Source organism: Oncorhynchus clarkii, chromosome 20 (assembly GCF_045791955.1).
Source record: "Oncorhynchus clarkii lewisi isolate Uvic-CL-2024 chromosome 20, UVic_Ocla_1.0, whole genome shotgun sequence".
In the NCBI taxonomy this organism is placed as follows: domain Eukaryota; kingdom Metazoa; phylum Chordata; class Actinopteri; order Salmoniformes; family Salmonidae; genus Oncorhynchus; species Oncorhynchus clarkii.
Window position 1 is genome coordinate 50,286,887 of NC_092166.1, and position 23,303 is coordinate 50,310,189.

The 23,303-nt window shown below is 42.1% G+C and overlaps 1 protein-coding gene across 1 annotated transcript; it reads left to right on the top strand.

Moving 5' to 3' along the window:
- Positions 1-9,265: 9,265 nt before the first annotated feature.
- LOC139377476 (uncharacterized) lies at positions 9,266-22,858 on the top strand. The gene is made up of 6 exons (XM_071120507.1): positions 9,266-10,347; positions 21,276-21,356; positions 21,600-21,654; positions 22,112-22,207; positions 22,357-22,422; positions 22,567-22,858. The coding sequence occupies exons 1-6, from the start codon at positions 10,021-10,023 to the stop codon at positions 22,620-22,622; spliced, it is 681 nt and encodes a 226-aa protein (XP_070976608.1). The 5' UTR covers positions 9,266-10,020; the 3' UTR covers positions 22,623-22,858.
- The last annotated feature ends 445 nt before the right edge of the window (positions 22,859-23,303 follow it).

Genomic DNA, 23,303 nt, shown 5'->3' on the forward strand with positions numbered 1-23,303 from the left:
TCCACGGTGAATGCGAATGTACATCAAATGTTGCGATTGTAAAACATTTCATATCACTTTTCCCTGATACGGTCACTTTGCCTCCTCTTAATTCTTGCCTAATGGCATTAATAACATTTTATTTTTACCAATTCAGTAGCCTAGAGGTTTTATAATAGTACTGTTTTCTCAACACTTACACTACCGGTCATAAGTTTTAAAACACCTACTCATTCAAGGGTTTTCTTTATTTTTACAATTTTCTACATTGTAGAATAATAGTGAAGACATCAAAACTATGAAATAACACATATGGAATCATGTAGTAACCAGAAAAGTGTTACACAAATCTAAATATGTTTCCGAAACTATGAAATAACACATATTTTGATTTGTCTAAAACCTTTGACCGGTAAAGTATGTCACTCCCGTTCAACAACTCTAAATGGCTTTGGCATGGTAGGCATCAAGTCACTTGCCAATAATGTTGCATAAAGCGTTTGAAAGGTCTATAATTTTCGTCGAACACAATCAAAGGACCTAAAGCAGGCCACATTCAGTCTTCCCCAAGGTCCGGAAGGCCACACAACATTTGTATTATATTTCCTAGACACGGGGGGAACAGAGGATAATATACACGTAGAGTAATGAGGGGATGTAAACCAGGTGTGCGGAAAAACAAGACAAAACAAATGGAAAATGAAAGGTGGAAAGGCGATGGCTAGATATCCGGTGACCGTCGACGCTGCCCGAACAAGGAGAGGGACCGACTTCAGCGGGAGCTGTGACACTAATGATCATCGAAACGAATGCTAGACAGTCAGGGAGCATCGGATATTCCAAAGCCATGGATATGGGACAATTGTTTTGCAATTTTGATGCTAGGAAATAAAATACAAATGTTGTGTGGCCTTCCGGACCTTGGAACAAAATGTGGAAAACTCAAAAGGTCTGAATACTTTCCGAAAGCACTGTATAAATACATTGAACAAATATATAAAATGCATCATACAACAATTTCTAAGATTTTACTGAGTTACAGTTCATATAAGGAAATCAGTCATTTGAAATTAATTCATCAGGCCCTAATCTATGGATTTCAAATGACTGTGAATATAGATATGCATCTGTCGATCACAGATACCTTAAAAATAAAGGTAGTGGTGTGGATCAGAAAACCAGTTAGTATCTGTTGTGACCACCATTTTCCTCTGTCACGACTTGCGCAGAAGTCGGCTCCTCTCCTTGTTCGGGCAGCGTTCTGCGATCGTCTAGCCATCGCCGCTCCATTTCTCATATGTCCATTTGTTTTGTCTTGTTCCATACACACCTGGTTTTCATTCCATAATCACAATGCATGTATTTAGTCCTCTGTTCCCCTCCATGTCTTTGTGTGTAATTGTTTATTGTTGTGTGGATATTGTCAGGCTCCATACTTTTGTCATGTTCCGTGTTTTTGGCACGTTTATGTTTTTATTTGCTGTCGTGTTTGGACAGAAATTAAAGTGAGCCTGTTTACTACACTCTGATCTCCTGTAACTGACTTCGCCTCTGTACACACCCCTAACAGCCTCATGTAGCGTGACACATCTCCTTCACATAGAGTTGGTCAGGCTGCTGATTTTGGCCTGTGAAATGCTATTCCACTGCTCTTCAATGGCTGTGCGAAGTTCAAATCAAATCAAATCAAATTTATTTATATAGCCCTTCGTTCATCAGCTGATATCTCAAAGTGCTGTACAGAAACCCAGCCTAAAACCCCAAACAGCAAGCAATGCAGGTGTAGAAGCACGGTGGCTAGGAAAAACTCGAAGTTGCTGGATATTGGCAGGAACTGGAACACGCTGTCGAACATGTCAATCCAGAGTATCCCAAACATGCTCAATTGGTGACATGTCTTGTGAGTATGCAGGCCAGGGAAGAACTGGGATTTTTTCAGCTTCCTGGAATTGTGTACAGATCCTTGCGACATGGGTCCTTGCATTATCATGCTGAAATATGAGGTAAAGGCGGCAGATGAATGGTAGAACAATGGGCTTCAGAACCTCGTCACGGTATGTCTGTACATTCAAAATGCCATCGATAAAATGCAATTGTGTTCATTGTCTGTAAATTATGCCTACCCATACCCTTCCCTGAGACAGTTTCTGACAGTTTGTGCAGAAATTCTTTGGTTGTGCGAACCCACAGTTTCATCAGCTGTCCGGGTGGCTGGTCTCAGACCATCCCGCAGGTGAATAAGCCGGATGTGGAGGTCCTGGGCTGGCGTGGTTACACGTGTTCTGTGGTTGTGAGGCCAGTTGGACGTACTGCAAAATTCTCTAAAACAACGTTGTATGCGGCTTAAGGTAAAGGAAGAAACATTCAATTGTCTGGTAACAGCTCTGGTGGACATTCCTGCAGTCAGCATGCCAATTGTCTGGTAACAGCTCTGGTGGACATTCCTGCAGTCAGCATGCCAATTGCATGCTTCTTCAAAACTTGAGACATCTGTGGCATTGTGTTGTGTGACAAAAATGCACATTTTAGAGTGACCTTTTATTGTCCTCAGCACAAGGTGCACTTGTGTAATTATCATGCTATTTAATCAGCTTATTGATATGCTACACCTGTCAGATGACTTGGCAAATCTGTGCAGACAATTTGAGAGAAATAAGCTTTTCGTGCACATGGAACATTTTATATTTTATTTCAGCTTATGAAACATACTACCAACACTTTACATGTTGCGTTTATATTTCACTGCACCTGCTATAAAATCTACAAAATATGTGTATGTGACCAATACAATTGTATTTATTTTGATTTGATTTGATTTTGAATTCCAAAGGGATAACATGAAACATAACATAACATGAAATAACTTGATGTATGTTAATTAAATAATCGAATGAAAAATGTGTTATTATTTCGTCTTCCAGAATTTTTGGGAGCATCTAAAGCGCACTTCCTGCATTTCTACACAATCCAACATGACTCATGGCTCTTCTAGCCGTCTCTATTTGGAACATTAAAAAAAGTAAGCGAAAATGCTCCCAGTCATCAAGCTAGGTAAGAGATCACTGTTAAATATGTTTAACTGATTGATAAAACTGAACTAGATCAAAAGTAATTCAATAATCAACATTAGTTTGCACCTTTACCAATAGCCTGACAAATGAACAACTCTTAAAAAATAAAGTACAAAGACTTTTGATTGTCTTTGTTAAGACATCCTCTATATCAAACCCATCTGTATCCATTCATCATCATCATCAGCAGCTTCTACCCGGTCTTCCTCACACTAGTTTAGTTTTTTTCTGTTAAGTTAAAACAGCCGTTATCTTGCCAGCTACATCAGTCAACTAAAGAGCGCAAGACATACACACTGACCGCGGCTGCCTCTGTCCAACTCTCCCATAATGGTCCAGGCAGCCTTTCAGAAGCTTCGCCTTTCACACAGCCAGTCCGCCTGCTCTGTGGTGTGTGAGCGGTCCTAAATCCAGTTGGGTGAAACATCCAAATAGCCTACCCAACCACTCTGAGGTGTCTGCATGGTCTTCTTAGGGATAGGGGGCAGTATTCGGAAGTTTGGATGACTGAGGTGCCCAAAGTAAACTGCTTATTACTCAGGCCCAGAAGCTAGGATATGCACATAATTGGTAGTATTGGATAGAAAACACTCTAACATTTCCAAAACTGTTAAAGTAATGTAAGTAAGTAAAACAGAACTGATACAGCAGGCGAAAACCTGGAAATGACTATTTAAAATGCCTGTCTATGGGAAAATCAATGGAATACCAACCAGATTGCAGTTCCTAGGTCTTCCAGTAGATGTCAGCAGTCTTTAGAAAGAGTTTCAGGCTTGTTATTTGAAAATTAGCTAGTATTTGTAGTTTTTCTAGGTGGCTCTCATTTTGACTGAAGTCCTGTGGCGCGCGTAGATGAGGCCGCGCACTTTCTTATTTATCTCCGGTAATGAACATACTATTCTCCGACTTAAATTTTGTTTATTTGTTTATTTACGTATTAGGGTACCTGAGGATTGATTAGAAACGTTGTTTGACTTGTTTGGATGAAGTTTATTGGTAATATTTGGGATTCATTTGTATGCATATTGAACGAGGGAAACCGGTGGATTACCGAGTCAAGCGTGCCAACTAAACAAACTTTTTGGGGATATAAAGAAGGACGTTATTGAACAAAAGGACCATTTGTTATGTAGCTGGGACCCTTGGGATTGCAAACAGAGGAAGATCTTCAAAGGTAAGTGATTTATTTTATCGCTATTTCTGACTTTCGTGATGCCTCTGCTAGTTTGGAAAATGTTTGTAATGCTTTTGTATGCGGTGTGCTGTCCTCAGATAATCACATGGTGTGCTTTCGCCGTAAAGCCGTTTTGAAATTTGACAAAGTGGCTGGATTAACAAGAAGTTACGCTTTTAAACGATGTAAGACACAATTTTCATCGTTTAATATTACGAATTTTGTATTTTGAATTTCGCGCTCTGCAATGTCAATGTTGTCGAGGTGGGGTGCTGGCGGCACGCCTAGAGGCCGCTTTTGGTATCACAGTGAAAAGATAAAACTAGGGGGGGGGGGGGGGGGGGGGCAAAAATGCAATTTCAGAATGTGGGTGGGTAGGGGTGGGGGATCATGACCCCTCCATGCCCAGTGGTCATATAGAAATACCAAAACTTTAATTTAACAGCTCCAAAGCAATTGCCTGTCTATTGCGCAAGAACCACTACCTTTCTGACTTTTTTTATTGTCAAGACACCTGTTGGTAACACTTAACTGGTTAGGACAGCTCATGAGGCCTAAATATCTGTCAACTAAGTGGGACTCACGACTAAAAAGGTGTTATGCATAACTTTAATTGTTATCCATAAGAGTAGGAGTAAAATGTTTCTATTCTCAGCACTTCCGACCAATTTTCTACTCAAATCAAATTAAATGTTATTGGTCACATGGTTAGCAGATGTTATTGCGAGTGTAGCTAAATGCTTGTTGTTCTAGTTCCGACAGTGCAGCAATGCCTAACAGGTAATCTAACAATTCCACAACAACTACCTAATACACACAAATCTAGGTAAAGGAATGGAATAGGAAAATATACATATAATTAATTATATGGTTGAACAATGACAGAGCGGCATAGGCGAGACGCAATAGATGGTATAAAATACAGTATATTCAGGTGAAGTCGGAAGTTTACATACACCTTAGCCAAATACATTTAAACTCACCTTTTCACAATTCCTGACATTTAATCCTAGTAAAAATTTCCTGTCTTTGGTCAGTTAGGATCACCACTTTATTTTAAGAGTGTGAAATGTCAGAATAATAGTAGAGATAATTATTTATTTCAGCTTTTATTTATTTCATCACATCCCCAGTGGGTCATAACTTTACATACACTCAATTAGTATTTGCTAGCATTGGGTCAAACATTTTGGGTAGCCTTCCACAAGCTTCCCACAGTAAGTTGGTTGAATTTTGGCCCATTTCTCCTGACAGAGCTGATGTAACTGAATCAGTTTTGTAGGCCTCCTTGCTTGCGCACACTTTCAGTTCTGGCCACAAATTTTCTATAGAATTAAGGTCAGGGATTTGTGATGGCCACTCCAATACCTTGACTTTGTTGTCCTTAAACCATTTTGCCACAACTTTGGAAGTATGCTTGGGGTCATTGTTCATTTGGAAGACCCATTTGCGACCAGGCTTGAACTTCCTGACTGATGTCTTGAGATGTTGCTTCAATATATCCACATAATTTTCCTTCCCTCATGAAGCCATCTATTTTGTGAAGTGCACCAGTCCCTCCTGCAGCAAAGCACCCCCACAACATGATGCTGCCACCCCCGTGCTTCACGGTTGGGATGATGTTCTTCAGCTTGCAATCATCCCCCTTTTTCCTCCAAACATAACGATGGTCATTATGGCCAAACAGTTCTATTTTTGTTTCATCAGACCAGAGGACATTTCTCCAAAAAGTACTATCTTTGTCCCCATGTGCAATTGCAAACCGTAGTCTGACTTTTATGGCAGTTTTGTAGCAGTGGTTATGTCGATATAGGACTCGTTTCACTGTGGATATACATAACTTTGTACCTGTTTCCTCCAGCATCTGGAGTTCTGGGACTCATTTGCACTTTTCGCAACAAAGTACGTTCTTCTCTAGGAGACAGAATGAGTCTCCTTCCTGAGTGGTATGATGGCTGCGTGGTCCCATGGTGTTTATACTTGGTACTATTGTTTGTACAGATGAACGTGGTACCTTCAGGCGTTTGGAAATTGCTCCCAAGGATGAACCAGACTTGTGGAGGTCTCCAATTTTTTTCTGAGGTCTTGATATTCCCATGATGTCAAGCAAAGAGGCACTGATTTTGAAGATAGGCCTTGAAATAGATCAACAGGTACACCTCCAATTGACTCAAATTATGTCAATTAGCCTATCAAATGCTTCTAAAGCCATGCCATCATTTTCTGGAATTTTCCATGCTGTTTAAAGGCACAGTCAACTAAGTGTATGTAAACTTCTTACCCACTGGAATTGTGATAGTGAGTTATAAGTGAAATAATCTGTCTGTAAACAATTGTTGGAAAAATTACTTGTGTCATGCACAAAGTAGATGTCCTAACCGACTTGCCAAAACTATAGTTTGTTAAAACCTCTCTGGGATATGTGGGACGGTAGCGCCTAATGCCTAACCCTTTGACGAGCTGCTTCTGTTGGCACTCCAATATGTCCCATAAACATCACAAATGGTATTTTTGTTTGATTAATTCCGTCCATATATATCCAAAATGTTCATTTATTTGGGGCATTTAATCCAGAAAAACACCGGTTCCAACTTGCGCAACGTGACAACAAAATATCTCAAAAGCTACCTGTAAACATTGCCAAAACATTTCAAACTACTTTTGTAACACAACTTTAGATATTTTTTAATGTAAATAATATTGAAGATGGGATGATCTGTGTTCAATACAGGAAGAAAACAAACTCAAGCATGCTTTCTGGTCATGCGCCTCTATCAAACAGTACACATGAAGTGACCCTCGTTCAAGATGACCGTACTTCTACATTACACAAAGGAATAACCTCAACCAATTTCTAAAGACTGGTGACATCCAGTGGAAGCGGTAGGAACTGGAAGCAAGTCCCTTAGAAATTGGAATCCCTGGATTCCCAATGAAAACACATTGAAAAGAGTGTGACCTCAAAACAAAAAAGAATGGTTTGTACTCAGGGTTTCGCCTGCTACATAAGTTGTGTTATGCTCACAGACATGATTCAAACAGTTTTAGAAACTTCAGAGTGTTTTCTATCCAAATCTACTAATAATATGCATATCTTATCTTCTGGGGATGAGTAGCAGGCAGTTGAATTTGGGCATGCTTTTCATCCAAAATTCCAAATGCTGCCCCCTATCCTAGAGAAGTTAACAAAACATTTGTGGAGTGGTTGAAAAACGAGTTTTAATGACTCCAACCTAAGTGTATGTAAACTTCCGACTTGAATTGTACATATGAGATGAGTAATGCGAGATATGTAAACATTAAAGTGGCCTTATTAAAGTGACTGGTGAGCCATTTGTTGAAGCGGCCAATGATTTCAAGTCTCTATGTAGGCAGCAGCTTCTCTGTGTTAGTGAGGGCTGTTTAATCAACAGTCTGATGACCTTGATATAAAAGCTGTTTTGCTGACACCACACTCCGAGTGCCCTCACTAGGGAGAGATTTAATATGTCCGCATGCTCCGAGTACGCGGCTAGGGATGCCGTCAGGGCCGGCAGCCTTGCGAGGGTTAACACGTGTTAATGTCTTACTCATATTGGCCAGGGAGAAGGAGAGCTCACAGTTCTTGGTAGAGGGTCTCATTGGGGGCACTGTATTATCCTCAACGCAGGCAAAGAAAGTGTTTAGTTTGTGTTTAGTTTGTCTGGAAGCAATACGTCGGTGTCCGTGGTATTTTGTAGTCCGTGATTGTCTGTGGACCCTGCCACATACGTCTCGTGTCTGAGCCGTTGAATTGCGACTCCACTTTGTTTCTGAACTGACATTTCGCTAGTTTGATTGCCTTGCGGAGGGAATAACTAAACTGTTGGTATTTGGCCATAATCCCAGTCACCTTTCCATGGTTAAATGAGATGGTTTGCGCTTTCAGTTTTGTGCGAATGCCGCCATCTATCCACGGTTTCGTTGGTTAGGGTAGGTTTTAATAGTCACAGTGGTACAAGATCTCCTCGGCACTTCCTTATACACTCACTCACCAAATCAGCATATACAGTGCCTTGCGAAAGTATTCGGCCCCCTTGAACTTTGCAACCTTTTGCCACATTTCAGGCTTCAAACATAAAGATATAAAACTGTATTTTTTTGTGAAGAATCAACAAGTGGCACACAATCATGAAGTGGAACGACATTTATTGGATATTTCAAACTTTTTTAACAAATCAAAAACTGAAAAATTGGGCGTGCAAAATTATACATGATAGCATTTTGCAAACCCGGTGGCCCCGTCGCCACCAAGATTAATATTGTTGTCCACTAAAGTTTTGCTCCACTACATGCGTCACTGGTTTGATTGGTGTAAAGTGAAACCACAAGTGTCTATCCAGATAATGAAAAGGCACCCACAAAAGAAACAAAAGAAACATCAAACAACTTATAATTTTAGGCATGCATGATCATGAGCAAAGTCGATGTAGCCTATCATTTCACTTCGCCTGTGAGAACCATGAGCAGGGGCTGACTTGGCTTTGCTGTGCTGCAGCCAAAGTCTGACATCAGCCTACCTACCAAAGGTTACACTGTGTCCATTATAATGTAGAAAAATGCTTATCAGCTATCTTTCAGTAGTTATCCATATTACCTGAGCTTCAATTTATTATTTCTAACTATTTTCATGGTGGATGCGCAGCTGCAAGTTATTAAATATGCCAAAACGTTGGAGACCAGTGGTTTCCATATGTGGCAAAGTTTTCCAGATGCTTATGACAAGTCCAACTCCAGAACCAGCCATCTAGCTAGCTAATGTTTTCTGTTTTTTACCGGGTTTTTTTATTACACTAAATTCAAAAGATTAGCCAGCTGGCTCCAGAACCAGCCATAGAGCCAGCTGGCTAATCTTTTGAATTTGGTGTAATAAAAAAACCTGGTAAAAAACAGAAAACATTAGCTAGCTAGATAAGGTTAGCAAGATAGTTAGCTAGATAAGGTTAGCTTGCTAGCTAGCTACACTGACAGCTGTCAGTGCCCTATGTTTATCCACTCCATGTGGAAATTCCCACACACATTTTGTGTACAAAACATTATGAACACCTTCCTAGTATTGAGTTGAACACCACCCCTTTGCCCTCAGAGCAGCCTCAATTCATCAGGGCATGACTCTACGTGAAGGATTTACTTCAGACACCGGACAAGGCCCAAATCCCCGTCATTCACTTGTAGAAGAGACGGAGATATCGGGGAAATAGGTCGGGGTGCCTTGTAAGGATCCGACGGCAAGTGGGTAATCCGCCTCTACCATCAGTCATATTAGCCAACGTGCAATCATTGGATAATGAAATGGATGAGCTCCGATCAAGACTAACCTACCAACGGGACATTAAAAGCTGTAATACCGAATGTTTGACAGAGTTGTGGCTGAACAATGACATGGATAACATACAGCTGGCTGGGTTTTTCGTTCATCGGCAAGATAGAACAGCTGCCTCCAGTAAGACAAGGAGTGGCGGTCTGTGTCTAATGTAAATAACAGCTGATGCACAAAATCTAATATTAAGGAAGTCTCAAGGTTTTGCTCGCCTGAGACAGAGTATCTCATGATAAGCTGTAGACCACACTATTTACCAAAAGAGTTTATCTATATTTTCCGTAGCTATCTATTTACCACCACAAACTAACGCTGGCACTAAGACTGCACTCAACGAGCTGTAAAAGGCCATAATCAAACAAAATAAATGCTCATCCAGAGGCGGCGCTCCTAGTGGCCGGGGACTTTATTGCAGGGAAACTGAAATCCAATTTACCTAATTTCTACCAGCATGTTACATGTGCAACCAGAGGGAAAAAACTCTATACCACCTTTACTGCACACACAGAGACATGTACAAAGCTCTCCCTCGCTCTCCATTTGGCAAATTTGACCATAACTCTATCCTCCTGATTCCTGCTTACAAGCAAAACCGAAAGCAGGAAGTACCAGTGACTCGCTCAATACGGAAGTGGCCAGATGGTGCAGATGCTAAGCTACAGGACTGTTTTGCTAGCACAGACTGGATTATGTTCCGAGATTCTTCTGATGGCATTGAGGGGTACACCACAGCAGTCACTGGCTTCATCAATAAGGTCATCGATTACGTCGTTCCCACAGTGACCGTAAGTACATACCCCAACCAGAAGCCATGGATTATAGCCAAAATCCGCACTGAGCTAAAGGGTAGAGCTGCCGCTTTCAAGGAGCGGGATGCTCCTGGATGCTTATAAGAAATCCTGCTATGCCCTCAGACGAACCATCAAACAGGCAAAGCGTCAATACAGGACTAAGAATGAATCGTACTACACCGGCTCCGTCGCTCGTCGGATGTGGCAAGGCTTGCAAACTATTACAGACTACAAAAGGGAAGCACAGCTGAGAGCTGCCCAGTGACACGAGCCTACAGTGGTTCCTCCTTTAAAAGTTGCGTCATACTGCAGCACACCCTGCATTCTGTGGCACGTTATTTAATTGTCAGCCATTTTTTACGTTAATACAAGTTAGTGTTAGTTTGACCACTATAGGGCATCTTTGGGAAGCATTTGATAGTCTCCCAAATTAGCATTACAAGAGAATTTAAAACCTTTTTTTGTAATAGCATAGTACATGGGATTGATTTTAAGAAATTTGGCTTAATTTGATTAATATTATGGTGTTTCTATTCCCGAGAAAAACGAAAAAAGAAACCCTCAGGATTTCCGTTAGGATTTAATGGAAAATATTGTGCTGTACAACATGATATTCAGGAGTAGGCTAAAGCATAAGAGGATTGGAGGATTCTAAATTAATATCTAAGGGGCATAACATTTCCACACCCTAAATGTAGTGTAACCAATACTAATTTTGCCTATGGTAGGCCTACAGTATATCTAAAATATACTGTAGGTTGGAATGGAAAATATTTAGCTAAAGAGGCAGGGCACGCATGAGACCTGGGTTCAATTCCCCGATGGGGAGGAAGGAGGAGGCTGTCCTTTTAAATAAGAATTGGTTCTTAACTGACTTGCCTAGTTAAATAAAGGTTACACTAAGAGCATAACATTTCTGCACCCTCATTTTTTTATTCTAGTCTAACCAATACCCAAATGGAGATTAAGGGAAAATAAAAATGTAATTGATTGATTTATCAAGACCAGTCCCCATGCTTGTCTCAGAGCAGCGTGAAATGGGGCTAAAATAGTTGTAGGCGTTTGCTTCAAATCCTATTCAATCAATCAATCAAATGTATTTATAAAGCCCTTTTTACATCAGCCGATGTCACAAAGTGCTGTACAGAAATCCAGCCTAAAACCCCAAACAGCAAGCAATGCACTTGTAGAAGCACAGTGGCTCTGAAAAACTCCCTAGAAAGGTTGGAACCTAGGAAGAAACCTAGAGAGGAGCCAGGCTCTGAGGGGTGACCAGTCCTCTCCTGGCTGTGCCGGGTGGAGATTATAACACTATTGCTTCTAACTTCAATATGCTCTTTAAATAAATAAGACCTACACCACTTTTAACAGCACATAAGCAACACCAGTGAGACTCATGTCGCCTATGGTAGGTCTACAGTATATCAGAAAATATGATGTGACTCTACGCCAATAATTACATATAGAGGATTCTAAATGAAAACCAAAAGCCGCCTCATGGGTTTCCCGGTGGAGGCCGGCATGGGTATCGAACCTGCATCAGCCAGTTAAGTTAAGTTATTTTATATAGGTTTAGGCTCTGAAGAAATAGACTCCTCTTCCTCTTGTCCTCTTGTTGTTTGTAAAGTCAAATTAAAATGAATATTATTGTTGAAATTAATTGCTTGACTGGTGTAGGTTTTCTCCATCTGTTGGTGTGTAACACTTGCATAACAAGTTAGCGATTTTTTTCAGCACCAGACACTGTTCACTTCCTATTGATTGTGCAGCGGTTGCTGCCAGTTGTTTTTTAAATTGAACCTTTAGGCAAGTCAGGTAAGAACAAATGTTATATTTACAATGACGGCCGACCCCGGCCAAACCCGGATGATGCTGGGCCAATTGTGCCCCACCCTATGGCACTCCAAATCACGGTCAGATGTGATACAGTATTCGATCCAGGGAAGGTAGTAATGCCTCTTGCACTGAGATGCAGTGCCTTGGAATGGTAAAAGTTGGGGTGGGGGTTTTTCACACCTAGCTATTAGACAATTCTTTAGTAAAGGTTGAATAGACTATTCAGCTAATAGCCCATCCTATAAATGTTGTTTGCAGAATTCACAGCCTGCTACAGTACGCTTGTGGAAAAACAAAATACCTCCAGCTGTCGAAACCGGATTTCTAAGGGGCTTTTATATAATTAATGTGTGGGGTTAATAATAATAATACTTTTCCCCTTTTCACTTGTTAAAACAGCCTGGATTGTTACTCCCATCTCGTTCCTCGCCCTCTTCCACGTGCCATTCTCCGTCTGAGTGGCTCGCTGGTGGGCATGCTGGCAGGATATGGCAGCACCTTCGGTTGTGCGTCAAGAATTCAGCAAAGCAAGTTTGTATGTTTATTCACAGGCAAATGGTAATATGCTCTAAACCGCTCTGGTGACAACCACACTTTGCTGCCCAGTTTTCAATTGTCCACATGGCTGGGAGAACCTATTCAAGTAAGTCAATACATTTTGAAAATGTGAAAAAATTATGTATTATTTGCTACAGTAACTACAGTGGGGCAAAAAAGTATTTAGTCAGCCACCAATTGTGCATGTTCTCCCACTTAAAAAGATGAGAGAGGCCTGTAACTTTCATCATAGGTACACTTCAACTATGACAGACAAAATGAGAAAAAAAAATCCAGAAAATCACATTGTAGGATTATTAATTTATTTGCAAATTATTTTATATGGGGATGAGGTAGGTAGATGGTAGGTAGATGATCTGTAAACTGCTCTGACAGCTGGTGCTTAAAGCTAGTGAGGGAGATGCGAGTCTCCAGCTTCAGAGATTTTTGCAATTCGTTCCAGTCATGGGCAGCAGAGAACTGGAAGGAAAGACGACCAAAGGAGGAATTGGTTTTGGGGGTGACCAGTGAAATATACCCGCTGGAGCACGTGTTACGAGTGGGTGTTGCTAGGGGGACCAGTGAGCTGATTTAAGGCAGAGATATACCTAGCAAAGACTTATAGATGACCTGGAGTCAGTGGGTTTGGCGACGAAAATGAAGCAAGGACCAGCCAACGAGTGCATACAGGTCGCAGTGGTGGGTAGTATATGGGGATTTGGTGAAAAAACGAATGGCACTGTAATAGACTGCATCCAATTTGCTGAGTAGAGTGTTGGAGGCTAATTTGTAAATGACATCGCCGAAGTCAAGGATTGGTAGGATAGTCAGTTTTATAAGGGTAAGTTTGGCAGCATGACTGAAGGAGGCTGTGTTGCATAATAGGAAGCCAATTCTAGATTTAACTTTGGATTGGAGATGCTTAAGATGAGTCTGGAAGGAGAGTTTACAGTCTAGCCAGACACCTATGTATTTATAGTTGTCCACATATTCTAAGTCAGAACCGTCCAGAGTAGTGATGCTAGTCGGGTGGGCAGGTGCGGGCAGCGATCGGTTGAAGAGCATGCATTTCATTTGACTAGCATTTAAGAGCAATTGGAGGCCACGGAAGGAGTGTTGTATGGCGTTGAAGCTCGTTTGGAGGTTTTTTAACACAGTATCCAAAGAAGGGACAGATATATACAGAATGTTATCGTCTGCGTAGAGGTGAATCAAAGATTCACTCGTTGCAAGAGAGACATCATTGATATATACAGAGAACTCTGTCGCACCCCCATAGAGACTGCCAGAGGTACGGACAACAGGCCCTCCAATTTGACACACTGAACTCTATCTGAGAAGTAGTTGGTGAACCAGGCGAGGCAGTCATTAGAGAAACCAAGGCTGTTGAGTCTGCCGATAAGAATACGGTGATTGACAGAGTCGAAAGCCTTGACCAGGTCGATGAAGACGGCTGCACAGTACTGTCTTTTATCAATGGTGGTTATGATATCGTTTAGGACCTTGAGCTTGGCTGAGGTGCACCCGGGACCAGCTCGGAAACCAGATTACATAGCGGAGAAGTTACAGTGGGATTCAAAATGGTCGGTGATCTGTTTGTTTACTTGGCTTTCAAAGACTTTAGAAAGGCAGGGCAGGATGGATATAGGTCAAACAGTTTGGGTTTCGAGTCTCTCCCCCTTTGAATATGGGGATGACCGTGGCCACTTTCCAATCTTTAGGAATCTCAGATGATACAAAAGAGAGGTTGAACAGACAAGTAATAGGGGTTTCAACAACGGTAGCATATTATTTTAGGAAGGGAGGGTCCAGATTGTATAGCCCAGCTGATTTGTAGGCATCCAGATCTTGCAGCTCTTTCAGAACATCAGCTGTCTGGATTTGGGTGAAGGAGACGTTGGGGGGCTTGGGCCAGTTGCTGCGGGGTGTGCGGCGCTCCAGGGTTGGGGTATTCAGGTGGAAAGCATGGCCAGCCGTAGAGAAATGTGTATTGAAATTCTCGATTTTCATGGTTATATCAGTGATGACAGTGTTTCCTAGTCTCAGTGCAGTGGGCAGCTGGGAGGAGGAGCTCTTATTCTCCATGGACTTTACAGTGTCCCAAAACCTTTTGGAATTTGTGCTGTAGGATGCAAATTTCTGTTTGAAAAAGCTAGCCTTTGCTTTCCTAACTGACTGTGTGTATTGGTTCCTGACTTCCCTGAAAAGTTGCATATCACTGGGATATTTCGATGCTAGTGCAGTCCTCCACAGGGTGTTTTTGTGCTGGTCAAGGGCAGTCAAGTCTGGAGTGAACCAAGGGCTATATCTGTTCTTAGTTTAAAGGGGACATGCTTACTTAAAATTGTGAGGAAAGCACTTTTAAAGAATAACTAGGCATCCTCTACTGACGGGATGAGGTTAATATAATTCCAGGATACCCGGGCCAGGTCGATTATAAAGGCTAGCAGAAGTGTTTTAGGGAGCGTTTGACAGTGATGAGGGGTGGCTGTTTGATCGCAGACCCATAACGGACGCAAGCAGTGATTGATGAGATCCTGGTTGAAAACAGCAGAGGTGTATTTAGAGGGCAAGTTGGTCAGGATGATATCTATGAGGGTGCCCATGTTTATAGATTTGGGGATGTACCTGGTAGGCTCTTTGATAATTTGTGTGAGATTGAGAGCATCTACCTTAGATTGTAGGACGGCCGGGGTGTTAATCCTAATTTAGGTCACCTAGCAGTACGAACTCTGACGATAAATGGGCTCAATCAATTCACATATGGTGTCCAGGGCACAGCTGGGAGCTGAGGGGGTCTATAACAAGTGGCAACAGTGACAGACTTATTTCTGGAAAGGTGGAACTTTAAAATTAGAAGCTCGAAGAGCCTGAATAGTATGACAGAACTCTGCAGGCTATCTCTACAGTAGATTGCAATCTGCCCCCTTTAGCAGTTCTGTCTTGATGAAAAATGTTGTAATTGGGGATGGAAATTTCCGGATTTTTGGTGGCCTTCCTAAGGCAGGATTCAGACACGGACATCAGGGTTGGCGGTGTGTGCTAAAGAAGTGAATAAAGTAAACTAAGGGAGGAGGCTTCTGATGTTAACATGCATGAACCCAAAGCTTTTACGGTTTCAGAAGTCAACAAATGAGAGCACCTGGGGACACTCAGGGCCTGGGATAACCTCTACATCACCAGAGGAACAGAGTAGGAGTAGGAGTAGGGTGAGGGTGCGGCTATAGGCTATAAGAACTGGTCGTGTCGTGCATTGGGAACAGAGAATAGAAGGAGCAGATTTCTCATTATGGTAGGATAGATTCAGGGCATAGTGTACAGACAAGGGTATGGTAGGGTGCGAGTACAATGGGGGCAAACCTAGGCATTGAGTGATGATGAGAGAGGTTGCATCTCTGGAGGTGCCAGTTAAGCTAGGTGCGGTCTCCGCATGTGTGGGGGGTGGGACAAGGGGGCTATCTGGGGCATGTTGACTAGGGGCTCCACAGTAAAATAAAACAATGAGAGCTGCCCTAAACAACAGTATACAAGGCATATTTTCATAAGGGAGAGGCATAAAGCAATCACAGGTGTTGATTGGGAGAGCTAAGACAACAATGGGTGAGACAACAACGGGTAAACAGCTAAGACAACAAAAACGGGTAAATGGCGATAAATGGGCAGAGAGGGTCAGTTAGCTACACGCAGGGCCTGAGTTCGAGGCTAGGGCCAACAGATAAACAAAATGAAGTACCGTGTTTATGAACAGTCCAGCAGGCATCAGCTGTGTAGCTGAGTGATCATAGGGTCCAATGAGCAGCAATAGATGACACAGGGAGCCGTTCGGTAGCCGATTACTACCCTGGGCGAGCGGGAGACACAGTGTTAAGCTAGCGGGCCGGGGCTAGCATATGGATCGTCACCACATCCACGACGCAGAGGCCGGTTGAGAGCACACGATCACATAATTCGGCCGAATTACGTCAGCAGACCAGTCGTGATGGATCGGCTGGGCTCCGAGTTGACAAAGGGTCCAGGCCAAATTGGCAAGAGAGGCATTGTAGTTGGTGTACTTAATTTGCTAGCCGGGAGATGGGCCTAGCTCGAGGCTAGCTCGAGGCTAACTGGTGCATGCTTCTGGACAAGGGCGTTAGCCACAATAGCCACTCGGTAGCAGCTAGCTAGCTGCGAAGATCCGGTGTAATGGTCCAGAGCTTGCGGCAGGAATCCGGTGATGTAGTGGAGAAAAAATCTGTCCAATATGCTCAGGGCTGATATCGCGCTGTGAAAGACTGGCAGGTATTATCCGGGCAATCAGGGCTAAAGCAACAGGTGTCCGAGCTAAAGGTAAAGACGGCTAGCAGTGGCTAACAATGACTAAATAGCTAGCAGCTAATTAGCTGGCTAGCTTCTGATGGCTAACTTCTGATGGAGGTTCCAGTTACAAGGTCTAAAAAAATATCAGATCCGTACCGCATTGGGTGAGGTGGGTTGCAGGAAGGTATATTTAATTCGAAAATGGAATAAAGAGATTGAAATATAATGAAATGTAGACAAAAAAACGAAAAGACTGAATCTTTACATGAGACAAAAACAAATACATCTTACTGCTGCGCCATCTTGGGGAAAAAATGGTGCGATCTCTTATTGCACTCCACACTGCCCTTTCACACCTGGACAAAAGGAACAGTTGCAAATGAGAACTTGTTCTCAACTAGCCTACCTGGTTAAATAAAGGTGAAATACATTTAAAAAATGTGAGAATGCTATTCATTGACTGGTTCAACACCATAGTTCCCTCAAAGCTCATCAATAAGCTAAGGACATTGGGACTAAACACCTCCCTCTGCAACTTGATCCTGGACTTCCTGACGGGGAGTCCCCAGATGGTAAGGGTAGGTCGTAGCATTTGCTGTCATTAAATGTGAAGACTAATATTATCAAATCAATTCTCTGTGTATTTATTCCGTAACTCAAAAAATCATGGAATAGTATTTAACTAGTAAGTTGGGGCACCATGGGAAAATGTTGTTTATAGAGTTTCATTTTCCTGATTATAAAACTCTTCAGCTATTTTATTATCTTATCGATTACAGTCTTTTATTAATGTATTGTTACCTCATCAGTCTCATTTCTGAATGTCGTAAACCCTTGGATATCTGCACGAACCCTAACATAAATCATGAATCAGCGATATATAAATTGACTTAATTATTTATTTACTAACTAACTAACCAATCACATAAACACACAAGCAATACATTGGTTACCAACATGATACAAATAAAAAGTCCCTAGTGGACGAAACCAATATGATAGCTTCGTAGACAAAGGAAAGGGGTGGAGACAGCTCAAGTGCGGGAAACTCAGAGCTGATAACTACACTCATAGAAATTGCTAATACTTTGAACATGAACAACCACTCATTAGAAAAAGATAGCAATTTACATATTTACGAGTCTATGCCTTTGTTGTCCCTCTCTGTGATCGCTGTCTGTATTCTGGATAACAGTAGTAGGCATTTCGATGTGGGGACCTAGTCCCGGCGTTATCTTGACTATATTTAAATCGCCAACCATTTCAAAATGTAGCGACAGCTCCATGTTTTCTGATCTAATATACATTTTGTTCAGACTGGGGACCTTCGTTGCGGGCCCCGGACTGGGGACCCTCGTTGCGGGCCCCGGACTGGGGACCCTCGTTGCTGGCCCCGGACTGGGGACCCTCGCTGCGGGCCCCGGACTGGGAACCCTCGCTGCGGGCCCCGGACTGGGAACCCTCGTTGTGGGCCCCGGACTGGGGACCCTCGCAAGAGGCTCTGGACTGGAGGCCGTCGCTGGAGGCTCCGGACTGGAGGTCGTCGCTGGAGGCTCCGGACTGGAGGCCGTCGTTAGAGGCCTCGTGCCATGACTCCTCACTGGAGGCTTCGTGCCATGGATCATCACTGGAGGCTTTGTGCCATGGATCATCACTGGAGGTTTCGTGCCATGGATCATCACTGAAGGCTTCATGCCATGGATCATCATTGGAGGATTTGTGCCATGGATCATCACTGGAGGCTTCTTGCCATGGATCATCACTGGATGCTTCGTGCCATGGATCATCACTGGTGTGAGGAGACGTATGGGCAGCCTGGTGCGTGGAGCTGCCACAGGGCTCACCAGGCTGGGGAGACATACAGGAGGCTTGGTTCTGGGAGCAGGCACAAGACCCACCAGGCTGGGGAGACATACAGGAGGCTTGTTTCTTGGCGCAGGCACTGGATACACTGGGCCGTGGAGGCGCACTGGAGGTCTCGAGCGTAGAGCCTGCACAACCCGTCCTGGCTGGATGGTTATCTTCGCCCTGCAAATGCGGGGCGCTGGCACAGGACGCACTGGGTTGTGCAGACGCACCGGAGACACAGTGCGTAGAGCCGGCACAGGATATCCTGGACCGAAGAGACGCACTGGAGACCAGGCGCGCTGAGCCGGCACCATCTGCCCTGGCTGGATGCTCACCCTAACCCGGCAGATGCGGGGAGCTGGGATGTAGCGCATCGGGCTGTGAACGCATAACACGGTGCCTGACCAGTACCACGCTTCTCCCCACGGTAAGCACGGGGAGTTGGCTCAGGTCTATAACCTGACTCCGCCAACCTCCCAGTGTGCCCCCCACAAAAACTTTTTTGGGGGCTGCCTCTCGTGCCTGCTTCGTTGGCATGCCTCCCTTGCTACTTCCGCCTGTTTCCATGGCAGGGTCTTGTCCCCTGCCATAACCTGCTCCTATGTCCAAGATGTCCTCCACTCTCTCTTCTCCCAGGCCCAGGATCCATGCTCCTTCTGGCCACACTGCTTGGTCCTTTGTTTGTGGGAAGTTCTGTCACGGCCGTCGTTCAAGGAAGACCAAAGCGTTGAGTGGTGAGCATACATTTTCTTTTATTTAGAATGTCGCCACCAAAACAAGAAATAACAAATACGACGTGAAGCTTACAAGGGCTATAATACCCCTAACAAAGACAACTTCCCACAATAACAAAAGGGAAAAGGCTGCCTAAGTATGATTCCCAATCAGAGACAACGATAGACAGCTGTCCCTGATTGAGAACCATACCCGGCCAAAACATACACAAAAACATAGAAAACAGAACATAGAATGCCCACCCAAATCACACCCTGACCAAACCAAATTAGAGACATAAAAAGGCTTTCAATGGTCAGGACGTGACACAAATAAAGGCTAAATAAAATGTGTTATATGTATATTGATGTCAAAAATGAACTATTATTGATGATGGCCTCATCTTACTGACTAACTTTAATTTGGATATAGTTTACCAAATTGATGTAGCCATGATCATTTTATTGAGTGAATTTGCATGTGACCTAAAAGTGAGATCTCTGTGAAATATTATTTGAGTACATTTTGCCTCATCACTTTGCGCATGTCCTCTCATTATCGGTTTCAGTAACAGCAGCACCAATTACAATTAATTATGGGAAAAAGGCATTACTCAGGGGGACATTAGACTAACACACATCGGTCACACACTCAAAAATGAAGTGAGACCGACGCTCTCATGGGAAGTGTTGACATACCTTATTGATCATCACCATATAAGTCTAGCAGGGAGCACTGTCGGTTGTATTTGTCGTTTCTTCTGAGAACTGACCAAATTAATTTCAACAAAAAAGGTATGTTATTTTGGATGCACATCTGAGGATTGCTTTAGTAATTTCCAGGGTCATTCTGCAGTTTTGTACTTTGTCTTCAATTGTCATGCATTCATTTGTGGTCCAATGTCTTTGTCATGAGTAGTGTTACAACAGTTGACTAAGCACATTTGTTTACTCTCTGATATAATTGGATGGATATTAAAATAAGGCGATATGAATGTTTCATCTCTGTCCATTTAGGACAAATGTAACATTTTATTTTGTATTTTGTAGGTATGAGCAATATCCAACTCCAATTCTTGGTTGCTACTCTCAAACACAAATCTGGATGAAGTTGACACAATTACATATATAATTTATCATGCTGAAATGATTCCAGGGTTAATATAAATGTGATGTCAGCTGTCTTTATCCTCTGTCTGTTGGATTCAGTTGGTTGATTATGTCCATGTCTGTGAATTATTGACGGATGTCTCAACAGTTTACACAATTTTTATGTGCTAAGATGTTTAGGTTGCTGATATCCAATACCATATGAATAATACACATTTTGCCATTGAAAATGGTTGTTTTGGTTGTTTTGTTAAACACTCGAAGCATTCAAAGTATATTTGGCAGGTACTGGGTTGAGCTAACAATTCACAAACTGAATGAACCTGCATATCCTGATGTATGTTCCCAAGTGACTTTATTTATTAGAACAATGATTTTTCCCACAATGGAATGTTTGACCAGGGAGCATATACCTGTGTGCAGGATTATTGTATTAAAACTAATCTCGGAAACTCAGAGGTAAAATCTTGCATAATTAGGTCAGATGTTATGTAGTCTGCGCATATTTAAACTAATTAAGATATGGTCACATTGAGACCTGCTTAACAAACACAGAATATGTGATGTGTTTTCTATCAACAGATGCAAAGATGTGATACCATTCTGTGCGCATTTCTTGTCCTCTTTGGACAACTGTCTGCATCCAGTGGAATTTCAGTAATGGTAAGAGCAAATCTATGGAGTTATTGCTAAAGTTAAATTCCACCTACATTTGTTTCAAATAAAAATATATATTCATCATGATCATGAGTGAAAACTTTAATTCACAATTTAAAATAATTGAAGGTAGATTACGGATGTTGCTTGTTTGCTTATAGATATTTCATTCATTTAAAGATTTTAACTCCAATCAACATTCAGAATGTTGTTGACATTCCGTCATTGTGTTAATTAATTTTTTTTTAGGGTTCAGAAAAGAGAGGTTGGACACTGAATAGTGCAGGATACCTCCTTGGGCCATGTGAGTTACCCTCATCTGTACTCCAAGTACATCTTAGAACATAATACACTGACCAACAGCATCGTTTTCATATTAAGCATTAGCACAGGTGAAACCTTTTACCCACTTATGCTAATGCTTAAAACGAAAACTGTGCTGTAGATCAGTGATGGCCAACAATAGTGGGGTGGGATAATGGTAGATCAATTAATATGTTGATAGTCTTTGTGGGTGTTGTATGTGAGTGATGTATGTCCGTGTATGTTGAAGAGGATGTGTGTATGTCCTTTTGTCTTGTTATCTTGTGACTGAATAAAGAAACAATATATTCATAAAGGGATGGCTAACCCTTCTCCTGTGGAGCTAATGGTTGTGCAGGATATTTCTAGGAGAAGGTTCAAACAGGTCCATGGAAACGGGGCAGAGTTTGAAACCAGTTTGAAACGGTCAGACCATGTCTGTCCTTCTCCTTACTCAGATGCACAACGAACGCTGACTGTGAGACATAGACCCCTACTGGGAAAAAGGAGTGTTTGGGAAGATGATGTGAAACCATTCCAAAACAGTGAATACAGTGAGTCTCTCACGTTTCCAAGTGTTTGTAAACCTACAGCTTACAATATTTCCTATTAGATTAACTTAATAATATTACCACATCGACAAACATGGGCTACTATTTGATGTTACTGTTGTGATTTTTTACATTGAAATTGCATGTTCTAGAGTCTGTCATCGATGACGCCTACGTTCAAGCTTTTCTGGACTTCATTACTTACTTACGTCTGAAAGGTGAACTCTCTCCTTGTTGAATAATTGGGTGTTGTACATTCAAAGAGTGTCTATGGCTTGAATGTGTGTTTTAAATTGGGTAACTTCTCTGTTGAATTTTTTCATAAATAATCAGTAATGTCAATGTCACCTTTTCTCCTGTAGAGATTGGAGAGATGGAGGATTTGAGCACCCATTATCTTGCAGAAACGAAGTCATAATAAGAAATCAGTACTCCTCTCCTATTGTCAAAACATAATTTTCCACATCCACCTGTTCCTATGGTACTCAACTGCTTTTTCAATGGTATAACAAAACAATGTAAATAAACTTACATTCTATTATACATTTTTATTTATATAATTTTTCTCTATGTTCTTGTCTTTTTAAGGACTCTTAGAAGACTAGGCCTAGGTTGGCAAAAAAATATCCTGACAGCTGACAGCGTTTTAGCAACATAAAATCTTAACAAAATGTGTTCATATACCCCCAGGAAGAATATTACACTTCGAGCACTTCAATATGGTGATTTTCACATTTTCATAAATTCTTAGAATATTTGGGAATTATGTATACTAAGGCATTTGTGAAAATTCTATAGCAATATAGAGAGTGGGAAAGCGGCTGTTTGTTTGGACAATTAATAGACACTGCAGTACATAAAACAGAATAAAAAATTATATATCGTCCAGGACCAGAGTCGACGCAACCCGTTGCACCATAGCCAACCAGAGCCGCAGGAGGCCTTAATGAAAACAAGCCATTTGCCACACAGGCCTACCATCATTCACTTTGAACTGGACTGTGTGTTTACAGTCAGTTGCAACAGCGTGACTTTATATCATTAGAACACTTTCACCAAAAGCCACAAAATACACCTGAATGGATTTCTGCAAATATGT